We start from the raw sequence: 12,535 nt of genomic DNA on the forward strand, positions 1-12,535 counted from the left end.
GTGGGAAGAGATGGGCTGCCTTCTCCAGGGTGTGCTGGAGCCAGGCAGGGAAGTGAAGGCAGGCTTAACAGGAGGGACAAAGAGATAAAGCAACATGGTTACAAATACACTTGGACTCCATCTTCCCATTAATTCTTAACCTCAACTTCAGATGAGTCCTCAAACTGCATTTTTTTTTTCCCATAGAAACTTCTGGAAAGCAAAAAATGGGAGTTTCTTTAGAAAACTCAAATCTAGCCACCTCTGGTTATCATCACTTTAAGAAATTTCAGTCCCTATTGTCTGTAGCTCCCTCTTTCCCTGTTGATGCTTGATAAGAGATGAGGGGAGGACACCCTGATGACAGTCTTGCGTATGATCAGAGAAAGTGCTGGATTTTCCTGTAATCATGACACGCAGTGCATCGCTGCCAGCTGTGTCCACAGGCCTGCCCTGACTGTTCTCCAGTTTTTTTCTTTCTGATTTTTCATCTCTGTCTTGAATTGCACACAGGATCACTTGCAAAGCAGAACTGAGAAATACATTTTTAGTTGGGGCCTCAGGATAAGTTTACTTAAAAAAGATTTTTTAAAAATAGCAGAGTTGGGGCCCGGCGTGGTGGCGCAAGTGGTTAAGGTCCTCGCCTTGCACGCTTGGGATCCCATATGGGCGCCGGTTCTAATCCCGGCAGCCTTGCTTCCCTTCCAGCTCCCTGCCTGTGGCCCGGGAAAGCAGTTGAGGACGGCCCAAAGCTTTGGGACCCTGCACCTGCGTGGGAGACCCGGAAGAGGCTCCTGGCTTTGGATCGGCATAGTATCGGCCGTTGTGCTCACTTGGGGAGTGAATCATTGGACGGAAGATCTTCCTCTCTGTCTCTCCTCTCTATATCTGCCTTTCCAATGTAAAAATAATAAAAATAAATCTTTAAAAAAAAATAGCAGAGTTGATAGAGATAAGTGCTGAGTTAGCTATTTTACAATCAATGTTTCTTTTAATTCTTGTGGTCATCTTCTCAAGTAGATATTTTTGTATTTCTTTGCAGAGGTAGAAATGGGACGGCTTTGGTAACTGGCCCCAGGTGAGATGGATTGGCACTTGGAGGTGTCTGCAAATCTTTACTATTTCACATTTTACAGACATCTTGACAGTTCAAGGCAGGGTACACATGTATTTACTTTAAAGATTTATTTTATTTTTATTGGAAAGGCGGATATACAAAGAGGAGGAAAGGCAGAGAGGAAGATCTTCCATCCGATGATTCACTCCCCAAGTGAGCGCAACGGCCAATGCTATGCCGATCTGAAGCCAGGAGCCTCTTCCGGGTCTCCCACTTGGGTGCAGGTTCCCAAAGCTTTGGGCTGTCCTCAACTGCTTTCCCGGGCCACAGGCAGGGAGCTGGAAGGGAAGCAGGGCTGCTGGGATTAGAATTGGCGCCCATATGGGATCCCGAGAGATGCAAAGCGAGGACCTTAACCACTGCGCCACCACGCCGGGCCCACATGTATTTACTTTAAAAGATGTCTTTTTGGATCCAACATTGTGACTTTGTAGGTAAAGATGCTGGCCTCCCACATGGTCACCAGCTCTAGTTCCAGCTCTCTGCAAAGGTCTGGGAAAGCAGCAGAACATGGCCCAAGCGCTAGGGCTCCTACACCCACCTGAGAGACCTGGAAGAAGCTCCTGGCTCGGCCACTGGCCACTGTGGCCATCTGGAAGTGAACTAGTAGATGAAAGATCTTGCTCTCTCCCTCTCTCTGCAACTTGGACTTTCAGATAAACGTAATCTTTAAAAAGATCCTTTTTATTGAGATACAAATCACATACAACAGATAAAATGTTCAGGTCTCAGACTGCAGTACTGTACATAGTCAACTGTAATCCAAAGCAAGGTAGATATTTTCATCATTTCCAAAATTTTCCTCTTTCCAATCAATTCCTTTCCATTCTCACACAATTATTTGCTCGTTCCTTTCAGTGCATATTTTTAAAAAGATTTATTTATTTTTATTGCAAAGTCAGATGTACAAAGAGAAGGAGAGACAGAGAGAAAGATCTTCTGTCCGATGATTCACACCCCAAGTGACTGCAGCAGCTGGTACTGACCCAATCTGAAGCCGGGAGCCCGGAGCTCTTCCGGGTCACCCACGCGGGTGCAGGGTCCCAAGGCTTTGGGCCATCCTCGACTGCTTTCCCAGGCCACAAGCAGGGAGCTGGATGGGAAGCGGTGCTGCCAGGATTAGAACCGGTGACCATATGGGATCCCTGTATGCTCAAGGATAGGACTTTAGCCGCTAGGCCATGGCACCGGGCCCTTTTCCGTGCATATTAATCTATTCTTGAACTTCATGCAACATGTACTCTTGGTGTCTGGTTTCCTTTGTTTAGCATTGTGTTTTTGAGGTTCCCCCAAGTCAGTCTGCATATCAGAAGTTCATTCTCTTTTATGGATGAAAGATGCACAGTTGGATAGAACTATTACAGCTTCACAATGCATTCTCCTGTTGAGGGTTATGGGGAATGAGGCTGAGCATCCTCGCACAGAGCTTTGTGTGAACGTGTTCTCATTTCTCTTGGGCAAAAATCCATGAGCAGAATTGCTGGGTCAAGGTAGGTTATGCATAGCTTTATTAGAAAGTGCCAATTTTTGAAAGTGTGTTTTTTTTTTTTAAGCATTGCACACTCTGAGCAATGCCGAAGAGTTTCAGCTACTGTCAAGTCTCTTCACGTTTTAAGCAACTCAACTGGATAATGATTTGTATCTTGTTGTGGTTTCAACTTCCATTTCCTTGATGCCTTCAAAGTACCTTCGCTAGTGGACAGTGTGGCTCTAGAGTCCTCAGCCTGCCGTGTGTGTGTGTGTGTGTGTGTGTGTGTGTGTGTGTGTGTGTGTGTGATGCAACAGTGTAGGAAGCTGCAATAAACCAAGTGTTTGACTCTTCCAAAGGCTTTGCTTTCACCAGCAGCGCTGGCCTCCTGAGTATGCAAGCATTCCCATGAATTGATTGAGGGGCGTTCTACTGATATTCTTGGCCCATGTCATATGCAACTTCTCCATGCCTTTGTACATCCTGGTATATTTGACTAGAAGTGTCCTTATTTCATCACATAATTTATGTGATAACTTATCTGATTTTCTCAGAAAGAGATAGCTCCGTCATTGTGCTTCAGTCTCCCCACTCTGCTTCAAAATAGTTGTGTCTCTATTTGCCTCCTCCTACAGACTGCGAGCTTCTCCAGGAACTTAGTCATCTCCATATTTGCAGCCTCGGGAAGAGTAAGTAGTGGGCCTGCTTTTAGTGGCTAATGAATGAATGGATACCTATACGTGCAACATTGGTAGTTGTACATCTAAGAAGAGGAAAACGTGTCATAGAAACACCCTTAGATGATGCTGTCACAAGTGGCGTGGGATGAATTGTTGATGAGTATTTCAGCACTATTCTGTAAGTGTCATTTCTCCTTTGTGTGCTCCCCTAACTGGAATGCCAACTCCGTAAACACTGCTTGCTCAACACCAGGGTAGGGCAGGCCCTGGATGTCACTCAATGACTATGTTAAATTAATAAATAAGCTTCTACAGGAAGAGATTTTTCTTAAATAAAACAGTATCGTTACGGAAGGGATTGGCTGAACCAGCAACGACTGAGGAGTAAGAAAACAAAACAAAACAAAACAAAACTGGTCAAATGCCTAGCAGAATTGCACAGATTGCAAAAGGAAGACCCTGGAAAGCTTTACACTGAATCCTTTCTTCACACCAGCCTCACACACAGAAAATAACATGAAAGCAAAAATATTTCAGACCTCGAGATGGATGTTCTCCTGTTGGGTCAGTACTGTTGGCTCCAGGCTGGCGTTCCTGCAGAATATGCTTTTTATGTCCCTTAGGAAATACTGTATTACTGCCTGGCCATCTTCGTTCTAGAGGGAGAAAAAATGAAAAACCTTTTTACCAATTAGAAATTATCCTGGTCTTTCTTTTTTGAAAGAGGTATTTAGTTGAAAGGCAGAGTGATGGAAGTGGGGAGGAAGAGAGAGAAACAGGCAGAGACAGACATGCAGAGATTTGCCATCTCAAATGTTTGTAGTAGCCAGAGCTGGGTCAGGGTGAAGCCAGGAACCCTCTCCTGCTCTTCCATATGGGCCATTCTCCATTGCCTTCCCAGATATGTGAACAAGGAGCTGGACTGGAAGAGAAACGGCCAGGTGGGATGTTGGAGTCATCCTACTTAAACCACTGAGCCATGACACTGGCAACCAAATGATCTAATTCTTGTCCCAGATTGGGTGTTATCACAGATAGTTAGTAGGATATAGGCTTTTCTAACAGGATAATGTGCTTCTGGTTGCTCAGGTTCATACAGGGCTGGAAGGTAAGTGCAGATGTAGGAGATGTTATAAGAGTTTTCACTGTGAAAGCAGGTGGTACCCCTGCATGTTTCCAGGGTGCATGGCCTGATTGATTCACCAACATCCCCAAAGGGTCTGGAGGAAGCAAGCTGGTTGGAGGGAGCCTGCACCCTCCTTCAGAGCAGAATGGGCATGTGCCACAGGGGCTCATCTGCTGAGTCAGCACACTCCCAGAATGCCATGAAACTTGGGCCTGAAACAGAATGGTGGAGGAGGAAAGCTGTGGCTGTCTCAGCCAAGTGCCAAAGCTCCAGGCTGCTTGGCTTTGGGGCACTTCTACATGAAGTGTGTTCAAGGTAGAATGGAGATTCAGACATGAAATGGGCAGGGTTCCTACATGGAATCTGGTTGGGAGTCCTCAGAGAGCACAGAGATGTTATGGAAGATTCAGTTAGGATAATCTATTGAAATTCTTTCACTGCATTTTTATTTGTTTGTTTGTTTTAAAGATGTATTTGCTGGAGCCAGCATTGCACTGTAGCGGTTGAAGCCGCAGTCTGCAATGTAGGCATCCCATACAGATGCTGATTCGTATCCTGGTTGTTCTGCTTCCAGTCCAGTTCTCTGATAATATATCTGGTTAAGTACTAGAAGACAGCCCGAGTACCTGAGCTCCTGCCACTCACATAGGACATTGGATAAAGCACCTAACTTGGACCTGGCCCAGTCCTAGTCATTATGGCCATTTGGGGAGTGAACCAGTGGACAGGAAATTTCTCTTTCTCTCTCTTGATTTGATGTTCAGGGCACATAATGGACACATCTTGATGGTGGACTAGTTAGGAGGGCAGATGTCAAGGGTGACATAGTGAACACTGAGTGAGAACACAGCTGTGCCATGTGACCAAGCTTCCATGCTCCATCCCATCAAGTCCAGTGATGCAGGTATGTCATCAAGTCCAGTGATGCAGGTATGTCATTGCCTCACCTTACAGGTGAGGAAACTGAGCCTGACCCCCAGTCACACAGCCAGTGAGCAGTGGAACCATGCTGACTGCACAGCCCCAGGCCTGAACCCTTCATACACACTCATTGCCAGAGTGTCAGTGAGACAGGGAGAGACAGAGACCTCTTATCCACTATAGCTGCAATGGCTGGAGCTGGGTTAGGCCAAAAGCCAGGAGCATGAAACTCCATCTGAGCTCCCCCACAGCTGACAGGGCCCCAAATTCTTGATCCATCAACTGCTGCTTATCAAAAAACTGGATCAAAAATAAATCAGCCAGGACTCTAACTGGCACTCCAGGATGGGATGTGGGCACCAGAAGCGGCAACTTAACCTGCTAAACACAGTGCTCGGCCACCCCAGTTCCAGTATCTGAGACAATCAAGGAGGCTCTTGGGGAAGAGCCACACGGAAGCTGTCTGATGAGTCCTGAGAGCCCATACGAAGAACACTGAAGGGTGACTGCACATGTGGGCTCCAGTTTTATCTATCAGCCTCAGGTCTCTTTATAAATGCATGAGGCTAAGAATTACTGCTTACGGCACTGTACTACATCAAACATCAAAGGAACTAATGCACACCAAAGCACTTTAAGCATGAAACCTATTCTAACTACCCCCTTCTCTTTATGTCTCTGGGCTCCTCTAACTGCCATCCCAGAAAACCATGGAGCATGCTCTTTCAAGTCCAGCAATGGTTTCTAGTGATGCCATGATTCATTCATTCATGAAGTACTGACTTTGACACCTGGCCTTCTGTTTGGTGCTGGGATTTTGAAGGGAAAGTAAGAAAGGACTTCTGATATCTACCTGAGAAACTTCTGGTGTGGGACTCACAGCTGGTTCCAAACTCTGGGGTAAAAGAGGAGGGTTATTTATTGAGTTTGAAAACTCTAGAAACTTCAAGTTCAGCCTTGTGAATTTAATCTTTCTGGGAGAGTAGAATACCTAGACACTTCAAAGAGGGGTGTGTGTGTGTGTGTGTGTGTGTGTGTGTGTGTGGAGATATATATCATCATAGAGAAAACTACAAGAGAGAAAGTTTAGGGCCAGCTTAAGAACAAGGGTCAGTCATTAAGCGGTCGTGGAGGCAGGACATGAAAGAACTCAACTATAGACAGAAATGTTTCCACCCCAGAGCATGCTCTTGAGTAGAGGAGTCGCATTGCCTTCTAAAAGAAGAAGACAGGGTGTTAGTGTTACAGTCTTGCGGGCACTGGCAGCAGGGGCTGACACCACACAGCATCCATCTGGTACACCTACTGAGTCCAGGGTCAGCAGCATGCACTCCAGGGGGAACCCAGGAATGAGAGGAGCCCAACACTCACCCAGCACCTGGAGCACAGACGTCGCCATTGCCTGTCCAAGAGCATTGGTGGCTGTGCAGACGTAGGTTCCTTCATTTTCAAGGGAAACGTTCTGCAACAACAGGGATCCATTGAAAAGCAAGGAAACATTGTCACTCAGAGATCCTCCTCTCTTCAACCAAGTTATAATAGGCTGGGGGGCACCTTGGGAACAAAAACAAATATGACATAGGCAACTCCTTTAAGAACAGGGCCATAGCACCAGGCGACAATCCCACTGAGTATTTTGACCACAATCAGCAAATGTGTTTGATCACATATTTATGGGGAAAATGGCTGTGTCTATTCTGACAGCTCCTCCATGGCAGGGGTGGGGAGGGTGCTGAAGGGCTTACAACTACCGAGTCCATAACTGGTTCGTGTTTGTATGTTGCAGAGTAGGAGCCAAAGGAAATGCTCTGTGTTGGGAAGGAAGAGAAGTTGGAAGGCAGATAGGATAGTAGTTGAAAAAAGGAGTGAACGAAGCTTGAAGTGGGTGCAGGGACAGATGGAGAGAGATTTCCCCTGTGAACTGGGGAAAGAAATTGATACAGATCTTGAAGCTATTTGTTAGGCACAGGCAAGGACAATTCCACATTCAGGAGGAACCAAAACTAATTAGGGGATACAGATTTTGTTCTCCAATGATTCTGCAGATGACAATAGTTTTGAGGCACAAAGAGAAAACTGGAATTTCAAGTCTGGGTTCATGGTCCATCAGATGCAGAGATATAGAGTGCTGGCTAAATGTCATTTTGGTTACATCATCTCGGAGTTTTGACTCTGTGCCTCCTTGGCCCAGGTCAACACACCTTCCAGTGCTTTGACACCTAACTTCTCTCTTACATAATTACCATCCTTTCCAGTGGAAGCATTGGGAAGAGGAAAGTACAAATTCCTGTACCCAACTTTCTAAAGATCTCAGATATTCCTATTGCCCAGTGGTGGCAAGAATGACTTAGGGATCTTCACATCAAGTAGCTCTTGGGATCTGTATCAGTCCTCAGATATGTAGGAGAGATCCATTCATTCTCCATCCACTGATCTATCCATTTATATATTTAATCAACTCACTTTGAAAATATCTGCTTTCTGGGGGCAGGTTCAGTGGCCTATGATACTAATTATCCAGATGCAACACCAGTTGAAGTCCTGGGTGCTCCACTTCTGATCCAGCTCCCTGCATATGGTCTGGGAAGGCAGTGGAGGATGGCTCAAAGCCTTGGATCCTGCACCTACGTGGGAGACCTGTAAGAAACTCTGGGCTTCTTGCTTCAGATCAGCTCAGCTCCAGCCATTGCAGCTATTTGGGGAGTGAACCAGTGGATGGAGGATCTTTCTCTTTGTCTCACCTTCTCTCGCTGTAAAAATCCACCTTTCAGATAAAACTAAATAAATCTTAAAAAACACAAATATCTACCTTCTATGACCAAAATTCACTTTTTTTTTAAAAAGCTTTCATTTTATTTTAAGGAGAGATAGATGTCTCCCCAATCGATCAGGGTAGATTAGAACATGAGTATTTGCTGAAAGGTCAAAGGAATGGACCAGAGAATGGGTTTCCTAGAAGAACAATGTATCCTATTCCAAAGACACAACAATACGACTTGGATTTTCATTTTGATTTGTTCAGGCCGAATAATGATAATAATAACGAAAAACTGGTTATGTGATAAAATCCTCCTAAATTAAGACATTATAATTTTGGAAACTAGTAATATAGGAAAACCCATTTTTTGAGAAGAAAAGTACAAATCACTTCCTCCAAGTGTTGTTCATCACTTCATTGGTCTCCACAACACATACACTTATGAATGATTAAAAATAATTTCTACAAATTATAAAAGTTGAAAATTATTTCCTAGCAAAAGGATAGTCTCTTAAAAGAATGACTAAGAAGTTGTTGTTTTAGGGACTGAACATGCTTAAAACACATTCTTTTTATTTTTAATCACTTAGACATGATGTAAGCACTTTTCTGGGGTACAGTGCAATATTTCAATACCATAAACTGATTAAATCAGGCAATCAACATTTTCATTTCTTTTTTCCCATTATTATTATTATTTTATGCTACAGTTCCATAGGCTCTGGGGTTTCTCTTACTCCCTCTAGAAATCCCTTCCGCTGCCCACCCCATTGATTTCCCCTATATTATTACTATAACGTAGCTCTTCATGAACAGTCAAGTCCATCATTGTGGACATGGACAATAGCAGAGAGTCCAGCATCCTATTGTCAAGATGTAGTTAACAGTTTCATTGGGAGTCCATCTTTGATCTGGAAGTAGAGATGCATACTGCATTGTATCTTCACATCTGGATATGACAGTCTCCATTACACAGTTACTATACATCCCCTTAAATGAAAAGCCACAAAACAAAATTGACAATGGGAAGAAAAACAGAAACTTACAACGCCATGAGGTTAAATAACATGCTACTGAATGAGCAACATGACACTGAAAAAATAGAAGAAAATTAAGAACCTTCTTGAGAAAAAATGATGCTTCGCATTTGCCTTTAGTTTTGATGAGTGCTATTCCTCTTCTCTGTCAAGAAAACATTTTAAAGTATCATTTACTGGGCAGGTTTGGCAGAGGTGTATTCTGTGAGCTTTCCTTTACTGAAGAAGAATTTTATTTCATTTTCATAGATAGAGGAAAGCTTTGCTGTGTATGTTATTTTGAGCCAACAATTTTTTCTTTTCAGAATTTGAAATGTGTAGCTCTGTTCTCTTCTGGTATATACTTTCCTGTGAAAGGTCAGCTGTGAGTCTGATTGCCTCTATATGTCAGTTGATTTTTTTCACAAGCACATTTTAGGATCTTTTCCTCATGTCCAACTAAAGAGAGCTTAATTATACGGTGTCATGGCGAAGATCGCTCTTGGTCAATCATGTTGGGAGTTCTGAGCCCCTCCTGTAGTTTGTTTCCCAATTCTTTCTCAAGATTAGGGAAATTTTCTTTTATTATTTCATTAAATGCATTTTTAAACCCAGCTTCTCTTTCTGCACCTTCTGGAACTCCCATAACTCTTACATTTGGCCTTTTTAATAGTGTCCCTTAATTATTGAATACTCTTTTAAGCTTGATCCAGCAATGCTTCCAGCTTTTTGATTGTTTCACCATTGTGGCAAGAAATATTTCCCAATTCTGAGATTCTTTCTTCTGTCTCATTTATTTAATTATGGTGACTTTGCACTGAAGTTTTAATTTGCCCTTCATTTCCAATAATTTCGGCCTGATTTTGTTTCAGTATTGCTATTTCCTATGTGACACAGTCCTTAAGTTCCTGCATGTGCTTTTCGTTGTTGATAAGAAGTTTTATAAGAAGTGTTTGACTTTTGTGTTCCCCATTTTCTCGATGTACTTCTCAGTTAACTCTGAGGTTGGCAAAGCCTTTCACTCCTTTTCAGTAATATTTACTGTGCCTCTGTCTCCTCTTTTGCTCTTGGTCATTGTATTTCTGGTTAGCTAATTCTTCTCCTAAGGGCTGGTTTCTAAGCTGTGTCACCCACAAGTCTACAGTTCAATTTTACTGGTTGAATTTGGTATCCAGTTCTTTGTTTGCAGTCACTTGTGCCACTCCCTCCAGTGAATTTCAGGTCTGGGCTCCTGTGTTAGACTTCCACCATGGTCTCCGTAGCCCCAGCTCCTGACTCACCAGTCTCTGCCTCCTGTGATACTGTGCTGAGGCTGCACCGTTGTCTGTACAACCTTTCTCTCACTTCTGGTTTGAGCAGTTCCCAGGATTAGGGAGACACCAGTGCTACCCAGACCTATTTTGGCCTGAAGGGTGCTGAAGACGGTATTATTTTCCCTGTAGGACCAGTGCAATGCACTGAGCTGGAAGTGAGTTTGCTCCCAGCTCAGCACATGCACAGCTCACTGTTGTCCCTCCAGTCTCACAGCCTTTGTCACACTGTACAAAATGGCACCTGATGTGCCACTGGTGGAGTTCTGGATCTGCTGACCATTAGATTTGGGGGCTACCCAGAGCTGTTTTGAGTGGAACCTGTAGGATGCCATGTTGCTGCAATGCATAAAACCAGAAATGAGTTCACTCCCAGCTTAGAAGATGTGCAGGCCTGTCCCACAGCCTTTACCTCCCTACACAAAATGGTGCCTGATGCGGCTCTGGTGGGGGGTCTGGGTTGTGAAATCCACCCTGTTCCCACACTGCCTGTTTGGGATCTGCTGCTCTGTCTCTGTTCCTGGTTGAATCAAACAGACCATCAGAACAGGCACTTCTTTGTCTGGGTTCACCTCCTGAGCTCCTGCTGAACTCCCCTTCCTACCTGGCTGCTGGTGAAGCTCTGGCCGCTGGTGGAGCTCAGATCGCTGCTTGCTGACTGCCGCTGTGGTATCTGGTTACTGTAACACCACAGCATTGTCTCCACTGCTTTCCTATGTCCGTAAGTCTCTAGGTGTCCCTCTGCCATCAGTCTGTCCTCTCCTATTTCTTGGAATGTGCCCTCTCTGCTTCACACTGGCTAATGATTCTCTGTTTAAACGTGTCCTTACCCTATTCTGCCATCTTGATCCCCCAACATTTTCATTTGTTTGCTCTTACTGTCTAGGTGGGGCCTAGTCGCTCCTCTCTTCCAGGTCTCTGTGTGATGTGTATTACAGTACGGTGAGTTCTAGCTCCCACGTTGTGCTGTTGAACACTGGGATGTCTTCCTTCTGCAGGACTGTGCTTTGGCACTCCTTACCCTCCATCCCCCTCTTCCTTTCCTTCCCAGCCTCTAGCAATCACTACATTAAGTTAAGCCTGACTTTCTATGTCTTACTTAGGAGAGGGAATATTTGATATTTGTTTTTCTCTATGATGACGACTTCCTGTTCCATCCATTTGCTACTAACATCAGGAGTTAAACCATTTTTATGACTGAATAATTTGCTGCTATGTAAAGTTGTTTTAAAAAGATTTATTTATTTTTATTGAAAAGGCAGATTTTTACAGGGAGAAGGAGAGACCGAGAGGAAAATCTTTCGTCTGATGGTTCACACCCCAAGCAGCTGCAACGGTTGGAGCTGAGCCAATCCAAAGCCAGGAGCCTCTTCTGTGTCTCCCACATGGGCGCAGGGTCCCCAAGCTTTGGGCCGTCCTTGACTGCTTTCCCAGGCCACAAGCAGGGAGCTAGATGGGAAATGGAGTCGCCAGGACTTGAATCGGTACCCATATGGGATCCCTGTGTGTTCAAGGCGAGGACTTTAACCATTACACTATCACACCATGCTCAGCTATGTAAAATTTTACATTTTCCTTGCTGTTTCATCCACAGAGGGACACCTAGCTTCATTCTCTATGTTGTGGCCATTGTATTTGTGTCACATGGAAGTTGGGAGTGCAAGTTTCTCTTTGATATGCTTATTTCATTTCTGGTGGATTTATATCCAGAAATAGGAGAGTTGGGATATATGGTAGATCTACTTTTATTTTTCTGAGGAACCTGCATATTAGCTATACTAATTTGCATCCCCATCAGCAGTATACAAGGCTATCCTTTTCTCTTCATCTTCATGTTTTATTTTTGGTTATAATTTTTTTCATAACAGCTACTCATACTGGAAAGAAATGTTATCTCAGTGTGGTTGTGATCTACCTTTACTTTTTAAAAAAGTTACTTTAAAGGTAAAAGTTACTTTAAAAAAAGTAATGAGCATATCTGAAAACATGTTACAATTTAGACATCTTTAGCAGTTCCCACTTACCTCCTACAACTAGTTCAGATTCATCTAAGGGCTTTGGCCAGGCCAAACTGGCCACTTGGAGCCTTTTCAGTGGGTAGCATTGCAGGCACAGGAAACAGCACCTGCTTGGGGAATGAGGTAGGATTTCCCACATGGC

At 44.0% G+C, this 12,535-nt stretch overlaps 1 protein-coding gene across 1 annotated transcript in view; it reads right to left on the reverse strand.

The window, feature by feature from the left end:
• The window catches only part of LOC121168269 (ADAMTS-like protein 3), a 306,621-nt gene that overhangs the window by 13,252 nt on the left and 280,834 nt on the right, over positions 1-12,535 (reverse strand). Inside the window, exons 25-26 of the mRNA XM_040998189.1 lie at positions 6,663-6,845; positions 3,784-3,900 (exon numbers count right to left, since the gene is read on the reverse strand). Of these exons, the coding sequence (XP_040854123.1) occupies positions 3,784-3,900; positions 6,663-6,845 (300 nt within the window). The remainder of the gene's footprint in view (positions 1-3,783; positions 3,901-6,662; positions 6,846-12,535) is intronic.

The sequence above is a fragment of the Ochotona curzoniae genome, unplaced genomic scaffold (genome assembly GCF_017591425.1).
Source record: "Ochotona curzoniae isolate NIBS_2020 unplaced genomic scaffold, NIBS_Ocur_1.0 patch82, whole genome shotgun sequence".
Classification (NCBI taxonomy): Eukaryota; Metazoa; Chordata; class Mammalia; order Lagomorpha; family Ochotonidae; genus Ochotona; species Ochotona curzoniae.